The sequence below is a fragment of the Papaver somniferum genome, chromosome 9 (assembly GCF_003573695.1).
Source record: "Papaver somniferum cultivar HN1 chromosome 9, ASM357369v1, whole genome shotgun sequence".
Lineage (NCBI taxonomy): Eukaryota > Viridiplantae > Streptophyta > Magnoliopsida > Ranunculales > Papaveraceae > Papaver > Papaver somniferum.
In genome coordinates, this window is record NC_039366.1 from 123,458,702 (window position 1) to 123,482,672 (window position 23,971).

The 23,971-nt window shown below is 36.8% G+C and overlaps 2 protein-coding genes across 3 annotated transcripts; both read right to left on the reverse strand.

Moving 5' to 3' along the window:
- Window positions 1–5,292: 5,292 nt before the first annotated feature.
- LOC113309383 (F-box/kelch-repeat protein At3g06240-like) lies at window positions 5,293–6,988 on the reverse strand. The gene is made up of 3 exons (XM_026557803.1): window positions 6,385–6,988; window positions 5,950–6,070; window positions 5,293–5,423 (listed from the first exon to the last, which is right to left on the reverse strand). The coding sequence occupies exons 1-3, from the start codon at window positions 6,980–6,982 to the stop codon at window positions 5,420–5,422; spliced, it is 723 nt and encodes a 240-aa protein (XP_026413588.1). The 5' UTR covers window positions 6,983–6,988; the 3' UTR covers window positions 5,293–5,419.
- A 102-nt stretch (window positions 6,989–7,090) lies between these two features.
- On the reverse strand, window positions 7,091–10,138 carry LOC113308219 (F-box/kelch-repeat protein At3g23880-like). 2 transcript variants are annotated; one of them, XM_026556699.1, is made up of 3 exons: window positions 10,022–10,138; window positions 8,275–9,396; window positions 7,091–7,645 (listed from the first exon to the last, which is right to left on the reverse strand). In XM_026556699.1, the coding sequence occupies exons 2-3, from the start codon at window positions 9,377–9,379 to the stop codon at window positions 7,491–7,493; spliced, it is 1,260 nt and encodes a 419-aa protein (XP_026412484.1). In that variant the 5' UTR covers window positions 9,380–9,396; window positions 10,022–10,138; the 3' UTR covers window positions 7,091–7,490. The 2 variants fall into 2 exon arrangements, with proteins under 2 accessions (XP_026412484.1, XP_026412483.1); XM_026556698.1 differs by having other exon boundaries at window positions 8,275–9,380; window positions 10,022–10,137.
- Window positions 10,139–23,971: the final 13,833 nt, after the last annotated feature.

The window sequence follows — 23,971 nt, forward strand, 5'->3', positions numbered from 1 at the left end:
TCATTCATCACGTATCAATTTATACAAGACTCAACTTGGGTTCCAAGACACAAACCCTAAACCTACCGACTTGAGACCGATTACTTGGGTCTCAAGATTGCTACGTACGGAAACGGACTCTTTACATAAACTGTTCAAGTCAGTCCATCTAGATGGACTGTCCAGGTTGGTCTCAAAGCATGGTCTGTCCAAGTTGGTCTCAAAACATGATCTCAAGACATATTCTTGAGCCCACCACTACGTATCTCTACGTATCTCTTAATACCCCCCCTCAAGACGGAGCATGTAGGTCACAAATGCCCATCTTGGACAAAAGACCTTGAAATTGAGCTTTCCCTAATGGTTTGGTGAAGATATCTGCCAATTGCACCGCCGTAGGAGTGTAAGAAGGGGATAGAATCTTCTGTACAATAGCATCTCGAACAACATGACAGTCTACCTCGATATGTTTGGTGCGTTCATGGAAAACTGGATTCTGAGCAATATATAATGCTGATTGACTATCACACAGGAGCTGCATTCCATGTGGATGACTAACTCCCAAATCACCAAGTAATTGTTTCAACCACTTCAACTCACATGTTGCTGCTGCCATGGAGCGATACTCTGCTTCAGCGGAGCTTCGCGAAACAGTTGGTTGCTTCTTTGTTTTCCAAGACACCGGAGAATGCCCAAGACGAACAAACCACCCTGTCAATGAACGTCTAGTCAAAGGGCAACTTGCCCAATCTGAGTCACACCACCCTTGCAAACTCAGGTTACTATCAGAGCGCAACAAAATGCCTTGCCCAGGATTCTTTTTTAAGTATCTAACCACTCGAAGAGCAGCCTCCCAATGTTCGATTCTCGGTTGTTGCATAAACTGAGAGAGTGTATGCACCGAGTATGTAAGATCAGGTCTGGTCACGGCCAAATAAATCAGTCTACCAATCAGTCTTCTATATTTTTCAACATCAACAAACAAATCTCCATGCGCCAAGGCTAGACGATGATTAGTCTCCATTGGAAACTCAGCAGGTCTAGCTCCTAATAAACCCGTTTCCATGATAATATCCAATGCATATTTCCTCTGGCATATATAAATACCCTGTTTACTACGAGCTATCTCCAAGCCAAGAAAATACTTCAATTTTCCCAAATCTTTCATCTTGAAACATTGTCCCAAGTATGATTTAAATGTATGAATCTCCACTAGATTATTCCCCGCAATAATCAAATCATCTACATAGACCAAGACATTAAGCTGTATGTCTCCCTTGGTCATAGTAAAAAGAGAATAGTCCGAGTATGCTTGCCGAAAGCCGTATTTCTTCAAGGCTGTTGATAGTTTGGCAAACCAACAACGAGGAGCCTGTCGTAAACCATATAATGATTTCTTCATTTTACACACCATATTTGTCTGACCCTCATATGGAGTTTTATGATCTAAAATAGGTGTAGGTGTGCGATTGATTAAATACGCAGCTGTCAATGCACATTCCCCCCAAAACCTTATTGGCAAATTGGCTTGAAATCTCAAAGCCCTTGCCACATTCATTATATGTTGATGTTTTCTCTCAACTCTTCCATTCTGTTGTGGTGTACCGACACAGGATGTCTCAAACACTATCCCATTGGTTCGAAAGTATCCACGCAATGCATTGAACTCAGTTCCGTTATCACTTCTGACAATTTTGATTTCTTTATTAAACTGACGCTTCACAAGAGCAATGAAGTTAAGGAATGTCTGTTCAACTTCAGTTTTGGTTCGAAGTAAATAAATCCACACACCTCTTGAAAAATCATCTACTATTGTCAAAAAATAATGTGCTCCACATGATGACTGAGTCTTATACGGACCCCACAAATCTATATGAACCAACTCAAAAATACAACTTGATTTACTAAAACTTCTAGCAAAACTACTCCTATGATGTTTTGCTCGTGAACAGATATCACAAGCATCATTATTCTTCTTTATTAACCTACTCATCCCTTGTAACCTTTGCAGCACTCTCTCTGATGGATGTCCCATACGCCGATGCCATAGCTCATACGTATCTCCAGTAACAGCCTTAACTTCAACTTGAGGCACACCACAGAAAATATACAGTCCACCTTGTCTCTCAGCCACTCCAATCATCCTCCTCGTCAACCGGTCCTGTATAAGACATAAACTGTTAGTACATTGGATAATACATCTTTTCTCATCAATAAGTTGTGTAGCCGATATTAAGTTACAAGTTATCTGAGGCACATAAAGCACATTCTCTAGTCTCAATCCTCCAGGTAGAATAACAGTTCCTATCTTCTTAGACAATGCAGACTTCCCATCTGGAAGTCCAATATTGCATGCCTTTATATCTTTTATCTCTATCATGTCATCCTTTTTATATGTAACATGATTTGTTGCCCCCGTATCTACAATCCACACAGTTTTATTCTTCTTACCTTGGAGTTGAGGCGAGGATTTCTTGGAGTTTAAAAACTCAAGCACCTGTTGAAGTTGTGTTGCTGTGACTCCAGTTAGACCTGACACTTCTGAGGAGGATGCTCCACCTGACTGCCTTGCGTCTGAGATGTTGAGGTTGTGTGCTCGAACCTGGTTGCCTGCACCTTGTTTACCTCCTCTACCACTGGTAAAGTTAGTGCCACCACGTCCTCTGCCATTTGTTCTGCCTCCTCTACCAGATCCTCTTCCACCTCTAGGTCTGTCTCCCCACCATTCTGGATATCCAATACGTTGAAAGCATCCATCCTCTGAGTGTCCATCTCTGTTACAGTGCTTGCAATGCTTGTTAGGATCATATGTATTGTTAAACTGACGTTGATCAGATTGCACTCTGAATGCCATCACATTGTCATGTACCTCCGTAGATATAGCTACTTCTCCTATACGCAGACGTTCCGAGTTGACTATTGTCTGGTATGCTACATCTGTTGACGGCAATGGGTCTCTAGCCAACAGCTGTTCTCGCACGGAACTATACACAGAGTCTAATCCAATCAAAAAATAGTGTAAAAAGTCTTCTTCTCTCAACATACTTACTTGTGATGCGATATTACAAGTGCAATTACCACACTTGCACTGAGGTACCTTCATGTATGTCATCATCTCATCCCATATCTTGTTGAGTCTCCCAAAGTACTCAGCTACACCTTCCGCTTTCTTTTGTTTGCACTCACTCAACGCAGTTTTCAACTGACAGAGTCTTGTTCCGCTCACAACACAGTACCTTCTCTTCAACTGTGTCCACAGCAAGTTTGCATCATCATAGTCTCCCAAGCTCGATCTAATTGATGAGTCTAACGTGTTGCTAATACATGAAACAAGAATCGACTGGACAGCAATCCACTCTTCCAACTGGTCACTATCTTCAGGTTTCGTGATTGTTCCATCAACAAAACCAAACTTTCTTTTAGCTATCAATGATCTTCTTATGGCTCTAGCCCATTCTTCATAGTTACTTCCCTTTAGAACAATCGGAGTGATGATGATACCTGGACCATCACTTGATCCTAGATGGTAAACTGGGTTCTTCTTCTGCATATCACACGCCATGTTTTTCCCTTTGGATGATTCTGGTTCGTCCTCCATTGTTGTCTGTTAGGGTTCTTAACCGGCTCGTGATGCCATGTTAAGTTTGGTAATTGCTTGGTTTCATTCATTCATCACGTATCAATTTATACAAGACTCAACTTGGGTTCCAAGACACAAACCCTAAACCTACCGACTTGAGACCGATTACTTGGGTCTCAAGATTGCTACGTACGGAAACGGACTCTTTACATAAACTGTTCAAGTCAGTCCATCTAGATGGACTGTCCAGGTTGGTCTCAAAGCATGATCTGTCCAAGTTGGTCTCAAAACATGGTCTCAAGACATATTCTTGAGCCCACCACTACGTATCTCTACGTATCTCTTAATAAAATTCAAATCTTGAAACCCTAACAATCACGTTACTTGACTGACTCCTCAGAACTACAGCTCACACTTGTACTACCTAAATCCTATTCATGGCGTAAAGTTTTATTAGAGGGAATTATCCAGTGCATGCCATGTAGAATTTAGAAAGAGTTTTCCTTTTCATTATTCAGCTTGTAGCTGCCTGTAAATGTTTGCTTTTTTTATAATGAACGCGACTTCATCGCAGTTACCGCAGCATTGGCTCTGCCAAGATATAACCTAATTTTTCTTCCACATGACAAATTAGATTTCTAGTTTGTTTCAAAATTTGAGTAAAAAAAAGGTTTCAATTTTTTTATAAGGAGGCAATACAACCGTGTCTTTGATATATTATTACCCACACAGCATATTCTGTGACGGAATTTGCTTTACTCGAGTGTTCATTCTTGATGTATCAGCATCATAACTAACCATTGAGACATGTGAACTGTATCTACTTAATTCAATAATAGAATGCTGCCTGCCTGTAAAAGGGAAAGATCAGCATATTCCGAACAAAAAAGATGTCTCTCCGTCAAAAAGGAAACTTGATAATAATAGTATTCAGAGTAAAAATAGTAATAGAGGTGTCAGATTTGTTGACTTCATATGAGTTTTCACGAAAAGTTTGAGCTTAAGAATGCACTCAATTTCAGTGAGCAACGCTTGGATTTTCCTCTATGGTTCTCATTGGTGAGGACAATTTTTCCTGGTTCTCAGGTATCTCTTCAACAAGATCAGCACAGCTGAATTCTTTATTACCTTCTCTGTATAAACCACCATACTGAACTGGTACTTGTTCAGGTGATATGTATCTGTTTATGCAAATAACACCAAATTTAGTAAATCAATTCATAATATTTTGCTAAAACATAGCATCAGATAGTTCTAAAATGGAGCACAGTTACTTACTTGAAAAGGGTTTTGGGAGATTTTGATGGTCCAGCGAACCCCTTTATGCTCCCGTTATTCTGCACACTCACAACCTCTCAAACAATACAACTCTCAATGTTGCTCTAACTGCACCTATCGTTTCTACCTATTTATACTTGATAAGAACTTGGACGTCAAGAATAAATTCTGCCAAATATAGAATACTACTGGTTTCCTAATTTTGGAATAAACCTCTGTTTAAGAAACCCAGTTTTTAAGCGTGGGATTAGTAAACCAGTTCCCATCAGTTGACACGTTTAGCTCTACACTATTTTACTAGCTAAACCAGTCAATTGAACCAGGAGTTACCAATGTGTGACTTACAGTGTGGATCACTTGCTTAGCGTTCAGACCCAAATTGACATTTCGTCGCATTAACCAAATCTTAGTTAACCTTTTCGAAAGTAACAAAAAAATAAAAAGCACTAGGAGAATAAAAACATAAGTAACACGAAAATCTTCAACTGATTCCTTCACTAGGAAGGAGACCTACATACCAATAATTATTAAGAAGATCGTCAGCGGAGTTCTTCGGTTGCATCTAACTCTAATCTTCATGAGCTACCTGCATGGGGTGCATAATAGATGAGAACTTGGTAGAATAGAGTTACAAAAAGAATGATATCATAAGAAAAAAGATGAAGATTGATCTAACATTGTTCTGCGGACTTGGTTGGCGGCCAGAGTAATATCATGAACATACATATCCACATACAAATGGTTATAAGATAACGACAACCTACTGTCTTACACAACAAGTATATACCTGAGATCTTCACTAGTGCTGGATTTGAAACTGCTAATTCAAGAAAAGTTGGCGAGAGAACATATGGAACTTTGATGCCATCATATGGTTATAAGAAAACCTACTTCTGGTTATAAAGAAATCTACTTTTAAATTGATTGTATAGGTAAGAAATTTGCCCCTAGAGATGCACATTTTAAGAACCTAAGAAAAACAGGAATAGTATACGACATATGAAGAAGATTTATGTCAGTGCATAAGATACTCAAGAATCCGTACAAACTCTCGTAGAGTTAGACAAAGATTGAGATACTATGTGAACAAAGATTAAGAATGTGAAACTCACATCAACTTCGCTTTCTTCTTTTTGTTCTTGATATCCTCTTCTACACTATTGTAGTCTTCGCCTTCTTCTTCTTTGCCATCATTGACATCACCAATGTTCATGAAAGGAATCCCATACTTTTCTGCAATCAAAATTGACTATCAATGGCATGAATAAAGCAAACAAAATTGCATATTGTTTTCAAGGTATAGGTTATAATATCATATCACTAAGTCGTAATCCTACTTTAAAATTAGGACCCATTAAAATTGGTTACGTAAGAAGTTTATTCCTAAAAGTCTACATTATTTTACTGTGGTGGAGAATGTAAAGTCCTAGGAACTAAGCAAAGCAGCAGTAGCATACACGGTTATGGAAGTGGATAAAAGAAATGTACATAGCAAATATCCAGGCGAAATAAGTTTTAGGCTAAGCTTAACAGCAATAAATACTCACCCCATGTTCGCAGTCTTTCCTTTTTCGTCTCAATATCTTCTTCTCCCTGCTCCTCTTCTTCTGAGTCGTCATCATCTTCCGAGTCTTCCTCTTCTGAATCATCATCACTTTCTGACTCTTTGCCTTCTGACTGATCATCTTGCCCAACATAAGTGCTAGAATCAAGCGATACAAGGCTCTCCACATAAATGGAGGTAGTAGAAGAGTATGAATCAAAGTCATCATGAGCCTTGAGATTTATCGAAGTTCCACGCTTTAAGTCATACATATCCAGACAAAAATCGAGACCCGTGTCATATCCTAATAAAACATTGTCATTGTTAACAAACTGAAGTGGAATCAAGTGTCCAAAGAACTTGCAGATTGTTGCTTGCTCAACGGTGAAATTCTTTTCCCAAGATTCTGTCACTCCATAGGCCTTCATCTCCCATACATCAATGCGACCTCGGTGCATAGAACCAAGTAAGCAAAGGGACCCTCCCAATGAACACAAATTTGCTTCAGAGTATTCATCACAAAAGCTGGGTAGGGGCATCTCATCGAATCTGTCATCCTTGAATTCAAAAGAGACTATGACTTTGTAGGTCTCGGATGCCATAGGGTCAGTCTTCACTATCCAATGCATAGCTCCATTAACACTTACTCGAGCCATATCTGGTTCTCCCACACCAAATTCATAAGGTATGTCCTCAATTGTTCTCCATAAGTCAGAACCTAATGTATATACCTGAACTTCGCAACAACTTTCACCTTCAAAACCAGCAATGCATACCACCTTAAAATCATCAAGCTGATCATCATATCCAAATCCATATGTGAAGTAACTAATAATGTCATCAGGGCACGACTCAATTTGTGCTTCAGGTACTTTTTTATACTCTCTAGTAGCTGGATTCCAGAGGACAACAGAAGTATCTTCATGAGGACTGACACAAACCAAGCCCTTGCAAGTTCCCCAGAATATAATTCCCTCACTTGTATGTTTCCAAGGATAATTGACATTAACACGGTTATTCAAGGTAGATGTTGATGGATCATAAGCTAAAGTGTAGGTGCTTTTATGAAGACCATAACCAGAGTGCATCATCACACTGAATAGGTTCCTTTCAATAGCATGGTTCAAGTGTTTTTTTCACAAACTTCGGGTTTTCCAGTAGTTTGCACCAGGCTTTCGACACACACCTGAACCGTAAGATTGACTTCACGGGCAACCTAACAAGGATGTTCAGTAAGATGTTCTTATCTTGGAGTTTCGCCATTCCTACATTTCCAGAAGAAATAGAAAAATTAAACATCCCAAATGAACAAAAAGTGCAAAATCTGATTTCAGATACTTTGATGTAAGAAAAAAGCACAACTTAATACAGAAATAGACTGCGATTTTACAACTCCAAATCTATTGTTTACGATCTAACTGCATACAGTACATAGTTTATGAGAATTCAATTAGAAAGGAGAATTTCGGAAGTCGGATGGTTTACAATTTCAATTTATTCAAAGATCGAAACCGTATTTAGTTCACTGAACCAATGACCAGCAAATTGAAGTTAAAGAATACTCATACAAATGGCATAAATAAGCTTCAGATAGTCACTAGTACCACAACCTACTGTATAAGATACAAATATGGAATTGTATTATTCAGTAACACCAAGCCTGAAACTGCTAAAATGATAGATAAGGGAAAGCAAAAAAAATTGCATATCGTTTTGAACATAAACAATGAAATAATATCATATAGAAACTAAGTTGTAAACTTAAAATTAAGCCAAATAGCTCTAATACGCCATTTTTTGGTAGTGGCATAAAGAAATCAACACGTTTAAGCTCGCATTCGTTGGGCAAATACATAGATACAATGTTACATAAGTAAGTGCATAAGATACTCACCCTGTCTTTGAAGTCTTTTCCTTTCTATTTCCCGTTGCCCGACATAAGTACCTGAATTAAGCGGTAAAAGGCTCTCCACATAGGCAAAGGTAACACTAAAGTACCAACCCCAGTTAGCATAAGCCTTAAGATTTATGGATGTTCCATGCTTTAGGTCATACAAATCCAGGTGATAACCTTTCCTGTCGTCATATCCTAATAAAATCTCGCCATTCTTGACAACCTGAAGTGGAACCAACTGTCTGGGATCTGCTTGGTAAGGAATGGTGAAGAGTTTAACCCAAGATTCAGTCACTGCAAACTCCTTCATCTCCCATACATCAATGCAACCGTAAATAGAACCATGTAAGCAAAGGGATCCTCCCAATGGACACAAATTTGTTTCAGCGTATTCATCATGGAAAAAGCTGGGTAGGGGCATCTCATCGAATTTGTCATCCTTGAAATCAAAAGAGACTATCACTTTGTCGGGCTCAGTGTCAGATAATGCTAACCAATGCATAGCTCCATGAACACTTACTTGAGACATGTCCATTTCTCCATGGCAAAGCAAATAAGGTATGTTCTCAAGCCTTCTCCATGAATTAGATTTAAGTGTGTATACCCGAACTTCAGAAAAATAAACATCTTCAAACCCCACAAAACTTACAACCTTAAAATCATCAATCTCATCACCGTAACCAAATCCATGTTTATAGTTACTAAAATCATCTGCTGACTCTATTGGTACTTCCTTAAACTCCTTGGTAGTTGGATTCCAAAGGACAACATCCTTCTCACTAGTGGTGGTTAAACAAATCAAGCCATTACAAGTTCCCCAAAATGTTCTTGCCAAAGGATAATTTATACTAGCAGGGTTACTCAATGTAGATGAAAATGGATCATAAGCTAAAGCGTGGGCTTTTTCATGAAGATCGTAACATGGGTGCATCATTACACTAAATTTGTTCATTTCAATTGCGTGACTCAGGTGCTTTTTCACAAAATCAGGGTCTTTCAATAACTTGCACCAGGCTTTGGATACACACCTGAACTGTAAGATCGATTTCACAGGCAACCTAATGATGATGTTTGATATGATATCCTGATCTCGTAGTTTCGCCATTCTTGCAAATCAAATATCTCAAATTAGACACTCATTGCTGAAATATGATCAGATGTCAAGTTTGAATTTAAAATGAAATATGAATTTAAGAACTATCCAAACTAGTAGAGTGGTAAAATTGTTCAGCAGGCGATACCCACAACTCCATCCCATGAATCAATCAAAATTTGAAAACTAAATGAACCCATGAATCTTTGGTGACCCATGATTCTAACCCCCTCCAGAAAATCAATAATGAAACCCATGATTTTATAGCTTTAGATCTTTAAATTGAAGTAAAATAAACACAAATTGAAAACAACCCATGATTCTTAGGTACTTGTACTTTTATTAACACAGAAATCAAAGCCAAAACATGATTTCTCAATTAACCAAAGAAACCCATCATCTCTGAGTTATAGTTCTTTAATGAAATCAAGTAAGCAACCTATGATTTTACAACTACAGATCTTTTGCTTTCAGGAAGATATAAGGGAAAAGAAATCACATTTTTACTAGATAAATACTCATATAAGAAATAACCCATGATTTTAAGTTCTAGTTTCTTTGATTACAGCAGAGAATTAAAACAAAAACATGGAGACAGTGCAAAAACAGAGAAGATAACAAAAAATGTAAGTTAGAGATAGGAAGAGTTTGTACCAGCAAAATCAGAGGTCGGATGAATCCGAACAAGCTTTTACGAATCTAAGGTTTTTCTAGGGTTCTATCGAGTTCACCCTGTCAGTTTCTCTCTTTTTCTATTGAGATAGGAACATTATGATTGAGGTAGTGAAAAAAATGAAAAATCTACAGAACATATACTTACACTGGGAATTGAGATTTAATCTAAACCGACAATGTTTAAATCAACGGTTCTGCATTTGTATGTTTTTTCGGTCACTAATTGACTAGAATGCTGATTTGATTAGACAATAAGAAAATTGGCGGGAGTTTTGAGTTTTTTACCGCGTAAATTTTTAGCTCGTTTAGGAATTTTGGGCCTGTGGCCCATTCAGTCCTGTCTTGTGACTTGTGAGTGTGCTGTGAGGGAGGAAAGACAAGAACGATTTTTTGGGCACTATTCAAAAATGGAGGGGGACTATTAAGTAATAGGAACATCCATCCTACATTTTAAGGGGTGTCCTAAAGATTATGAGAAGACTAATCTGCCCTCACCCTAATTAAGATTATAACTAATCCTAATAATCCACTAATCTAATCATCACCCACTAATTAAAACCTAGATAACCCAACCGATTAAAATCAGTTGCAAAAACAAAACTCTCATATTTTGTTCCTCTTCTTGTTTTTCTTTTTCTTCTTCTTTTCTTCTTCTTCATAGACATCGTCCTTAATCGTCGAATCGAAAAAATTTCATTGTCCATTAATCAATCGTTCATAAACAATGCGTACCAAGAAAACTCTAGGACTTCCGGGATCAAGTCCGGGACTCGCAAAAATAGCGAATCTCCCAAATCAAATTCAAATTGATAAACAACTTCAACAACTAGGTCAAGTCCAAATCAAGCATCCAACGGGAAAAAAGAAGTCTGATTGGAGTAAAATGCAAATCCGCGGATAATTTCCTTCATACACATTCCTTTTAATTCATTATTTGTTGAAGAAATCGATTAAAAATCATCAAAACTCATTGAAAATGGTAGTTACAGTAAACATTTCAGCTAGGATTATTTTTGTCAAACCCTAGATTTGGTAACCGAACTTTTTGAAATAAGAACACTTCGGTTAAGTAGGCTAATATCTCGTAACTGAACTACATAGTTCGGTGAGCTCGCAAAAAAAAAAACTTTCCTAACCAAACTCCTTGTTTCAAAGGAAAAACTGAGTTCGGTTTTGTCGATAAATGTTTTTGCTAACCGAACTTTGGAAATATGTAGTTCGGTTACCTCGCAATTTTTATCAGGTAACCGACCTTTGGTCTAGTAATAACTCAATATTTGGTTCGATTACCTCGCAATATATACCAGGTAACCGAACTTTTTTATGTTGACACCAAATGTTGTGTTAACTTCATTCTTTAGTTCTATTTTATTTGATAACACATTATTATATTCTGTTTAGCTAATACTTTGGTTTTTGTTCATTAGGAACAAAGGAAAAAGACACCTAGATAAGGATTTGAAAACTCCCACCCCTCATGGTAGCACACATTTAGATTTCCAAAACCGTGGTTCCAAAAATGATAAAAATGAAGGGGGCTCGTTACCGGAAGTCAACGAAGAGAATGTTCGTAATGTAATCCAAGATGTCAATGAAGAAGTGATGGATACAATTGATCATGTTGTTGAAGAAGAAAAAGATGAAGAAGAAGAGCAAGTAGATGAAGAGCAAGGCAATCAAGAGGATGAATATGTAGAGGATGAAGAGGAAGAAGAGGAACAGGCAGAACAACAAGAACAGGGCAAAGAAGGAGAAGAAGAAAAAGAGTCGGAAGAAGAAAGAGAGAAAGAGTCCGAAAAAGAAGAAGGACAAGATGAAGAGGATGAAAATGATGACTTTAAAGAAGAGGAAGAGGCTGAAGAACAAGAAAATCGAGAAATTGTTCATGTTAAATATAAGAAGAAGAAGTTGATGCCTCCTGGTCCTAGATATTCACACATTCCTCGTGATAATTTGTGCTTGTCACCCAAGATCCCAACTTATGGTACTCCAAATGACGGAGCACAAACATTGTTTGGCTACAAACATTCATGGATGCGAAGATCTATGCGACAAAGGTATTCTTAACAAACTAAATAAGTTTTTTTTTTGGACATGTATTTGGTTAAGTATTAATAGTGTGATGTTCTTTTTGTAGGATCATAATGATGCACTTCGTCATATTCGTCGTCAAAAGGCGAAAACATGGGATCTTAAATATGAGTATGACGAGTTTGTTGCGAAGGTGAATGAGTGTGTGTTATGGAATGCCGTCAATTACGCACATGAGAAATTTAACATTGTTGGCGTATCTGCATTTCTTGAGAGACATTATCCGGAGACAGCTACCATGCATCTTCCATTTGGCGAGATGGGAATTACTCCCGATGATTGCATGAGAATCACCGGCCTACCAGTGGAAGGTAAATGTTTTCGAGAAGGCTACAACCCCTCGATGCGTTATGAAGCTCTTAATGCATTGGCTATAAAGTATCTAGGATGGGATGCACGAAAGACCTGATGTGAGTTTAGACGTTCTGTGAAGGAGCCTGAAATTGCGATGAGTATAATCCCCAGGAAGAAAATGGAGCCTTGAATAAGATGGTGAAGAAATCCAAGTTGGTAAAGTTGAAGGAAGCATTTAAAAAATACAAAACAGAATTTCTTCACCAAATTGGGGCGGTTGCATTTCTTCAATCAGAGCTGAACAAAGGGTCGAGGATTAAGACAACTCAAATTGGAGGCTACTTAACTCTTATTCAGGTGACCTTCTATGTTATTAATTAGAAAATTATTCCGTAATATTTTGTGCTTACAATTCAATTTTCATCTTTGTGGTTAATCTTTTCTTTTTTCCGCATAGGTTTGGATCTATGAACACTTCCCTTCTTTGGGATTGGCTAGGGAGAAGACACCTTATCCCTACGACGATCCTACAGTAGGAAAGTGGGTGTTCTTGGACAACCATAAAAATTCTAAAGAAGAGAAGTTGGCTTCATTGAGGGAGAATTGGATAATATGACGGTGGACGATGTTGTATTTCACCCATACGCCGTACCCGATGATATATATGTAAATGAAGTTGAGGTGCGGGATTTCTCTTTGGCCTCGGGCTACTATGGACCAATTTGGTATACTAACGGCTACTCAATGTATAATCCACGGAGAATACTACGACAATTTTCTTGTGTCCAAATGGTACCCGACTGGAGAATGAAAATTTCAATTTGATGGTTCAAGGAACAAAGAACACCGATAACTATTTTATCCCAAAGCACGATCCAACTCCTATGGTATGATATTGGAATGAACTTAACAAGAACTACTTACCTTTAGGTGATTGTGTACCTTTAGCTGGGGACGTAAATGCATGTGATGAAGATTATATGGAGTGGTATGAAGGTATTAGTCATCCAATTGTGATAAACAGAGAACAACAAGCTCGTGATGCTAAGGCGAAGGAGAAGGCAAAGGAGAGGGAAGTTAAGAGAGCTCAGAAGGAGATGCCTATTTATGGAGAAGAAGCAATAAAGTTATGGGATAATGTGGTAAGAAAATGTCTTCTCTTATACTTTTGTCTTGTTGCAAAGTATTGAAAATATATTTACGTGTACTTAAAATTGGAATCAGGTGAAGAATGGTACGAAATTGTTGAAGAAATTGATAACTAAAATCCGTAGTGGAGAGTCGATGTCGACTAAGGAACAAACCGACCTCTATGGCCAGTGGGAGGGTCTTATAACTAAAAGAATGGTGGAGCCAATATAGGTCTAAGAAATTAAAGAGAGGTCGACAACAAGGAGAAATTTCAAGGCGCGTCGTTCATACCACGGTAGAGGAAACTGGTGAAGGATATGAAACCCCAACTGATGAGGAAGTTCAACCTAAAACTCGTGGTAAACATACAAAAGGGTTCGTCGTAGTGGTCGTGGGTGATTTCTTATGGTTCTTGTTTCAAAAAACACGTTAGTAATGGACTTCGTATGGTTTAATTTTGTAAGTTTGTGTGTTTTAAACAATTCGTAGTTGGTATGTATAACACTTTTATATTTTTTTTAATTGGGGTTGTGTTTGAATTTTACGTTTGTTTTATAAGTAGAGTCCAAGAACTCTTCAATTCGTTGGCTATAGGGTGTATTTCGGCTAGTTAAATTTTTTTATCAGAGAACCGAACTTCAAGTTCGGCAAACGACGACAAACTACATGTCACCGAACTATGTTTTCAGCGACCTGTTAAACCTTACCAGGTTGCCGAAGTTTTGTTTCGGTTAGCTCGCAACATTTTCGTAGGTTTCCGAACTTTGGTATGTAGGATGAAGCCCATAGCATTCATCCATTTGAGGCTTCAAAGCGAAGTTCGGTTACCTCACTATTTTACCAGGTAACCGAACTATAGAGTTCGGTTAGCAAGCCATATTTTATGAGGTTGCCGAAATTCTATCTGGAAAATCAAATTTTTCTTTGTCCACAAGTTGAAAAACTCATTCTCTTGATGCAAAAATCACAAAACTGCACTCTTAAGTTTGTTTTAGAGTGGTATGTGTATCATTTATATGTTTAGTTTGGCTTTGAGGCTTCAAATCAAAGTTCGGTTACCTCACTATTTTACCAGGCAACTGAACTATAGAGTTCGGTTGGCAAGCCATATTTTATGAGGTTGACGAAATTCTCTCTGGAGACTCAAATTTTGCTTTGTCCACAAGTTGAAAAACTCATTCTCTTGATGCAGAAATCACAAAACTGCACTCTTAAGTTTGTTTTAGAGTGGCTTGTGTATCATTTATATGTTTAGTTTGGCTTTGAGGCTTCAAAGCAAAGTTCGGTTACCTCACTATTTTACCAGGTTACCGAAATATAGAGTTCGGTTGGCAAGCCATATTTTATGAGGTTGCCGAAATTCTCTATGGAGACTCAAATTTTTCTTTGTCCACAAGTAGAAAAACTCATTCTCTTGATGCAGAAATCACAAAACTGCACTCTTAATTAAGTTTGTTTTAGTGTGGTTTGTGTATCATTTTTATGATTAGTTTGGCTTTGAGGCTTCAAAGCAAAGTTCGGTTAGCTCACTATTTTACCAGGCCAACCGAACTTGAATGGATTTTGAAAGAGACATGTTTCCTTGTATAGAAATAGGTGAGTGAGATGATAACGACCCAACGGCTACTTTAAAAAAAAAAGTTGTTGAGTGAGTAATAACAGGTAGAAATCAAAATTAGCCGTTGGGTCAATGTCAGAGTTAGCAGTTAATGATGCTAGGGTTTTGAACCAATAGTTCCGCAATCTTTTAAATTTAAATATCTAACCGAACTATATGTTCGGTTACCTGAAACCATTTTTCAGGTCGCCGAACTGTACTGTAAAACAAGAAGTAGCCAGTAAATTTTAAGTTCGGAAACCATCGCAGATTTCGCAGGTTGCCGAACTGAGGTTCTGCAATCTCTGTATTCCTACTTTATAACCGAACTTTTTTCTGTTAACTCAAGAAAATTCTAATACTAACCCAATAATTAATATCACACTTCAAAAAACATAATATTTGATTGATAAGCATACTTAGTTCCATTACATATTTCATTTAATCATCCTCAAGAAAAAATTGACCTTCATGTACAATTTCGTCCGACTTCTTCAAAGCTTTCCACATCTCCATGTTATGCTCATACATAATACACCAACCCAAAATTATATCGGGGTTAAATGCAGGCCAATAAGAGGTTCCGGATATTGGAGCCAATGGACAATCGAGTTTTAACCGGAGGCCTATAAAGTAGTTGTTGTTAATCAATGCCATCACACATCTCCTTCGTTTGAATTTCTCGACACATACGGTTGTTTTTGGGGTGAATGTGAAACTAGCATATTTTGATAAATAATGCACCACACAATTGAATGCCTCGGCGATTAATTATCCACATATCGGCATGCTCATCTAATAATCCGTTGTGATTGGATGGCCCCCATGAAGACGACGTTGATACCTAATAAATTGCTCGTTGAGACTACCCTCCCCATCGCATAACATTGTCTTGTAAAAGGCCGGATTCTCCTTTATTTTGGACAACAACCTTTGCCTTACATGAGTGATTGCACACCCATCATATCGCTTTACACCTTCGGTGAAAGGCCCTAGTTGTTGTATGACAACATGAAAACCACAATTACCATCCGTAAGAACGTCGTCAGTGGATATAACGTATTCTATAATGTATAGAGGTAGCTCATTCAAATAGTTTTTATTTGGATCCTTAATCTTCACGTCTAGGAAAGATGGTTGGATGGGGCACATTGAAGCCTTAGCTTGACATGTCATATGTGTTGTCCAATGTAGCCATGAAGTTTCATCCTACTCATGATGGAAAGGTTGGAGTTGACATGTGGCAAGCATGACTAGGACTCACTTCTAGCCTCATATGTTTTATAAAAAAAAATCAGTTTTCATCCATCATGAAGTAATGTGAGGAAATAGAAGTTGATAATAAGTCATGAAAGGTTAGGTGTCTTGAGTATTTCTATTTCCTTGTTCTCATCTTCTTTTAGTATGAATCATATATAGTGTTATAGCTTTATGTCGTGATGTTTAGTGAGTTGTTGAGTATGCTAATACTAGGTTCAAGTCTAATTTTAGCTTGTAGTGAGCTTATAAGATTCCTAGTGGTAAAGCATAAAGGTTAAGGAGCTGAAATTCCAACATTCAACTTCTATTTCCTCACATTACTTCATGATGGATGAAAAATGATTTTGCTTTATAAAACATATGAGGCTAGAAGTGAGTCCTAGTCATGATTGCCACATGTCAACTCCAACATTTCCATCATGAGTAGGATGACACTTCATGGATACATTGGACATCACATATGACATGTCAAGCTAAAGGAAATTTCATGCTTTGACTCAACCTTATCTAGCATTAACCTTAAGCTAGTCTTTAATGCATGATTAAAACTATAAACATGCCTTAATGCAGATTAAGACTAATCCGACTTAACATATAATTTAAACAAGATTAGGTTAACCAAATGGAGATTTGTTGCGCAAAAAACATAAATGCTAACATCTCCCACTTGTTATAACATAGTACAATATGTTGGAATTTCATCTCCTTAACCTTTATGCTTTACCACTAGACAACTTATAAGCTCACTACAAGCTGAAATTAGACTTGAACCTAGTATTAGCATACTCAACAACTCACTAAAAAGCACCACACAAAGCTATAACACTACATATGATTCATACTAAAACAAGATGAGAACAAGGAAATAGAAGATGGTTGGCTTGGTTGTGATGGACACATGGGACCTTTTTTCTTCAAATCTCGCTCACTTGTTTCGCCTTTCTCCTCAATATTCCTACCCCGTTTCTTGGCTTGCTCCAAGTACCTTGCCGCGGTATACTCATGGCCCAAAGGATCTCTAGTATTTGCGGTTTTCTCACTTTTCTTCTTACCTAACACCTTTGCATATTCTCTTAGTTGTTTTTTAGTTTCTTTTTTGCTTGGCCTACCTTTGTGTTTTCCTTTTGCCGGTTCATAAACATTCTCCGAAGTTTGTGAATATATGATTGTCCTCATGTCATCCCAAAAGATTTGTTTTTGGAGCTTGTTCATGCCCTTATACATCTCTAGTATGGTTCTACCCATTTCGTTATCACCAAACTCTTCTCCGGCTTCTTCTCCCTTTGGAGGAGGGATGAAACTTAGATGCTTCCAAAATGGATCAATGTCACTTAAAGGGATTACGCCATGCTCGTAGTTGATTATCATATGGCGACAAGGCTTCTTCATGTTACAAACACACACCTCATCCCCCTTGGTTTCCCACTTATCAATCAACTCAACTTCTATAATCAACAACTTCATACATTGCCGAGATACGTTGTAATGGATTCCCTTGAACAATGGGTGACCGACATATTTTCCGGTCCTTTTGAATATACGGCTTTTTTGGAACTTCTCTTTAATTCTATCAAAGTCGCGCTTGAAGTAATTTTCCATAACATTCCACACGGTTACGAAATTATCAACACATCCAAAGATATTCTTCTTCAACCGATAGTGAACCGACTCTACCAAACTTGTCGCTTGATTTCCTAAGTGTTTATATTGGTTGGTATAGGCATAAACAAACTAATATACAATGCATAAACTTAAGGTTCATTCTTACAATAAAGACCTTCTTCTTAACAAAATAACAAAGTCAAAGATAAACAAAGCAACAGGAATACTTCTACTTAAACAAATAAAGAGTTCATTCTAAAAAAATGAAGCCTTAACAGAGTTCATTCACATTTCTCTTAAATCAAACAACAAACTAATCTACAATGCATAAACTTAAACATGATCCGTAAAAACACATTACGTTTCGTTAGTTCACTAAATCTAATGAACTCCTGATAAGAAGAGAAACACAGTCGATCTACAAAATTAATCAAAAATATATATATAATCAGAAAAGGAATTATTGTGAATACTTACCAGAAACAAGAAGAATTCAAATCAACTCCAAAACTAACTCCAATCTTAAAATATCAAATCAACTCCAATCTTCAAATATCAAATCTTCGTAAATTTGATCTGTAATTCCGAAATCAACTCCGTTAAATCGAATAAATCTTCGAAAACCAAAATCAACTCCGTACGAATCGAATCAAATCAGATCTGTAAATTCCAAAATCAACTCCGTTAAATTCGAATCAGTCTTATAAAACCAGAAAATCAACTTCGTAAATCAAATCAGTCGTGGTAATAATGATTTCCTCATTAGTATGGTATAAATCGAATGAATCTTCGTATCAAAAACATAATCAATCTTCGTAAACCCTAGAAAAATGATTATGCAGCAGCAGAAAAAACGAGAGCAGCAGATGAAGTAGGAGAGAGAAAAAAAAACTGAAACTGGTTCAGTTTTCTGGTTATATACGGTAGTAACAGGGTATTTTAATAACAAAAAAAGAATATTTCATGTAGGTGGACAAAATCCTAGGACCAAACGTTAATATGCAAGACCAAACTGTAAAAAATATTTTTAAAATGGACCAAATAGACCGTTGACTCAGCCAACTGTATCAAACTCTCTCTAATATATTGTTTCTAGGACATATTGGTATTTCCGACTTTAGTGAATACTCTGGTTCTCATCCCTTCACACGTTTAGCTTTAGGAAGCCAATCTGTTGAATTCAGCTAAGCCAATCAGTTGAACCCAGCTAATGCATATTGTGTGTGGTTGTGGATCATATTGTTGTTGGAGATAGGCTAAAACTAAAAGCCAGTCAGTGGCTAAAGCTTGATTTCTTGTATTATTGGCTTCTTAAGAAATCTTTGAAAATTTACCTATAAGAAAATTTACTTTTCACCACCTCCTAAATTAAGTCAATTTGATTATGCAATCTAGTGTACGTAGTGGTTTAAGCTAGACATTAATAGCATGCATTTTGTTATCAAATTTTGTGTCTCTTGATTTCTATTAATGAAATAATTAAGTTCATGCTCTTGTTTTTTTTTGTTCGTTTCTTTTCAGATGGCCAGTCCTAGCTATAAGACATTATCAACCAAAAAAGATGTTTTAGGACTTTCTACGAGAAACGATGCTTAATTAGTAAACTTTATCTGATGATATCTATCTTTAACTTATACTATTATTAGTAAAATCCTTCCATTTTCATATTTTTATGTAATTTTTGAGATGTTTATGTTCAAACAATTTCGCACAGCTTCAAACAGAAATTCTAATGGGGTTGTCTATTGTCATATCTATGAAAATGCCAAAATACAGACATGAATTCTCCACCATGTAGAAACCCAGAGATGGTTTTGTTTCCTAGCTCTTTGTGCGTATTCTGTAAAGTCAGCTTTGTTGCCTGATCGGTTTTGGATGAAAGCTCAAAATGGTACATTAAAACCTCACACGAAGAATACTCCATATAGGAATAAACTCCATATAAGAATAAAAATTTACGGTCCCGATTTGGGATAGTTATATTTAAGAATAAACTCCATATTTGAATAAGGCATAATTTTTTCTGTCCCCGTCTTAAGGAACCTACCTCCATATAAGAATAATTGGATCATAATATAAATATATAACACTTGTCATACATCAAAGTTTAAGATGAACAGATTCTTGTAACCATATTACAATTTCGTTTTGCTTCAAAATGGAATTTTTGATTTTTTGTGCACAACTTAATACGAATATCTTCATACTCATTTGATCTCATTTGTCAATTTTCAATGTGATACTTGTGATGTATGTGAAAATCCTCATTTAAATAGTTTTTGCTTATACTTAGATACATTTTTGTGTTTCCTATGCAAATGCATGAATATGCCCAGATACACATATGAAACAAATTTCTTTAGTTTGTTCAAGTCAAATCTCCATATAAGAATAGCCTTCACATAAGAATATTTTTTTGTGGTCCTTAGGATATTCTTATACAGAGGTTTTACTGTAATGATTCGGAGGCAAGTTAAAGTCACACCAAAAAGCAAGATGAAACCCTAAAAATCGTGTTACTTGACTCTTACTGCTCACACGTGTACCTTCAAATCCAAAGCGTAAAGTTTATTAGAGGGAATCATCGAGTGCATGTGCACACCAGGTAGGTAGGGGGATCTGCTACTTATTTTGGATTCAGTCTTCAAAATATCATCCAGTTTTCATATGTTTTTTTATTCAGCTTGTAGCTTTAAAGATTTTCTTATTTGATAAATCTTCAAATGTTTGCTTCTTTTATTTGGTTGTGTGTGAATGTCAATATGGTGAGAATGAGGTGAAGAATGTTTTACTAAAAATTAAACACCAAGGCCCTACGGTACATGGGTCTATAACCATATTAATATACACAAACGCAAATCCCACATGTGTCTTTGATAGATTGTAATGGAATTTTCTTTACTCAGGTGTGTATTTTTGATTTAACAACATCACAAATAACTAGTGAGACATATATCTACTTAATTCAATATAATAAGAATGCCTGTAAAAGGGAAAGATCAACATATTTGGAAGAAAAAAAATGTCACTCTGTCAAAAGGAAACTTGATGATAGTAGTAATGACTGTAAAAAGTAATAGCGGCGTGAGATCTGAAAAAACAAGCTTCTCTTCATCATCTTGGAGTTTGTTCACTTCATAAGTGTTTTCGCAAAAAAGTTTGAGCTTAGGAAATTGCTATGCACTCAATTGTCTTTTGATCTGTATAGAACTATCTTGTTCTTGTAACTACAACTCTCAATGGTGAGAACAATTTTTCTTTGTTCACCAACTTTGAATTTGTTGCAAATGATTTGTTCATCACTTTTTTTTCTTCTGCATTTTAACTGTGTATCCAGGTTCATTATCAGGTATAAATTCAGCACAACAACTCACTTCCCCTTCCCAACCCACTACTGTTATAAAAACTGCAACCAAAAATGGGAATTAAAATCAAAAGTGTAAAATCCATACCTTAGATATTGGGATCTCAATAGGTTGTCTTGTCCCTGGTTTAAAAAGTATCTCTTCAGCAAGATCAACACATCTGAATTCGTTGTTACATTCTCTGTATAAACCACCATACTGAACTGGTACTTTTTCAGGTGATATGTATCTGTTTAACATTTTTCTAAAACATAGCATCATATAGTTCTAAAATGGAGGACAATTACTTACTTGAAAAGGGTTTCAGGAGATTTTGAAGGTCCAGCGAAAACAAACTTGCTCTTAGTTCTTTGTGATTGGAATAGACTAATCATTCTCAAGAGTGCAAGATACCACCATGACACATCGGTGAACACCTATAATAGTTTCCAAACCCATTCATTATCAATTAGATGCACATACAAACAATTCAATTCAAAACACCAACAAACAAACTAGAAATTCAATGAACACCCAAGAGACTAATTAAGGACAATGCAAGTCAGCTCTGGTGAATTTAATCAAAAACACATGCAATAAACCGAAAGTAATAATCTAAACAATTGATGAAAATGATCGTGAAGAAATACACCGTTTGGGATAATCCCAAGTACATCTAGCATTTTTGGTGTTGTTTGGTTTGGTGTCCCTCAACCTCAAAGTTTTCGTTCAATTTTTGTCAAAATTGTGCCTCCATGTTTTCTTTCATGCCTGCGTCTTTACCATATTTTCGTTATTCTCACACGACCTGAGAGCAAATACCTATCTTCATTACTCTTTCGACTAAAACAAAAACGAACAACACCAATAATTTCCTCTACTCTCTCGGTTCCTTTATTCTCCATCGAAATCAAAATCTCTCTCCAAATGTGTTTGATTAAATTTAGGTTTCATTTAGTTTTGAAATTGGATTAGGTTTATTTGAATGAACTTAGGGTTCTATTTTAGTAGTTTTGGTTCATTTAATTTTGAAATTGTGGTGTTTTGGAAAATATTTAATGACACATGCTAGATTACTGCTACAACGGTGGGGCAGACGAAGAAACACCCACAAAGATGCCAAACCATTACCTCACTACTAGATTACTAATAAACTGGGCTTGAAGACGAAGAAATTGTGGTGTTTTGGAAAATATTGAATGACACATGCTAGATTACTAATAAACAAAATTTCAATGATTCTTAGATTTCAAAGATGATCGCTACAAGTGGTTCTTTATTAACAAGAAATTATCTTAAAGAGTTAGGTAAATAATAGAATCACAACACTATACCGAGCAAAAACACCATCATAGAGTGAGAGAGATGCTTCGAATACTATAGCGTTGCAATTGATAGTTGTCTCAATCGCTCCTCTTCTTTACGTCTGGGAGCTAGGCTATTGCATACACTAATTCGTTCAATTCTTTCAAAAGGGAACATGGGATAAAATGCAAGGTCTCTAAATTTTTTTTGTCCGAGACAAAGCCACAAATGTCAAACCGAGATTCTCTCTCAGTCCTATATCCACCATGGCCTGGTCAAGTGTCAATCCTTGGCTTTTATGAACCGTAATTGCCCAACACACAATAAGCGGTAACTGAATCCTTTGGCATGTTACTCCTGACGTTGATATCCAGTTTGTTGTTTGTGGTGTGATTGGAATCAAATTTGATCTTTCACGAAATTTTGGACCGGTATACTTATCAAAGTCAACCTGCCATCACAGCAATGGGCATATCGTCAGGTGATTTCTTCCCTTCTGCATATACAATATCCACAACTACTCCCCTAGAGCCATTAACCAAACCATGCTTTGTTAATAGGTTTTTTCGCAACATCACCCTTGCACCCATACGTCTGCACGGTTCATGATTCAAATTTTCATATGATTTACCTATGTCTGCTGTTATTGCAAGTTCGTGGTGGATGGTTGCACCACCAATGTTAAAAGCATCTATACCAGTTGGGGCCATGATCTTCGCAACATTATTGTTTCGAAACAATTGTCTTATTGATTGGACAATAACATTGAGAAGAGTGGATTTACCTATACCTGCTCCTCCACTAACAATCAAGCGTATGGTTGAACCTTCTCTCATTGACTTTAGAACCATATCATGTATTGCTTGTTGTTGTCCCGATAAAGAAATAAGAGCGGCATCTAAAAGCGCAGGTACGTATTCTTCACTTGCATTCTTCTCAACTTGTCCTAATGAGTGCAGAAACCTACTGTCATCATCTATTGATGGTAGCGATTGAAACCTTCGAACCAATTATGTTTAACATCGTGTGTCCGTAATCCAAGTTCAATTTCACATGTCGGCGTAACATTGGTTTCAATTCTTGCTAATACCATCCAATCTTCAAGTGGTTCTTCTGGATCACTTTCATCATCAAATTCATCATCTTCATCAATTGTGTTGATATCTGTAGGTTGAATTTCAATTGCCCAAGACATATCAGCTTAACATTCCTACCACGAATGGAAATATCGCTTCGCTTCTTCAATACTTCTGTAACATCCATTTAGTAAGACTTGTTGTCGGCAAAACGATTCCCACTTTTCAG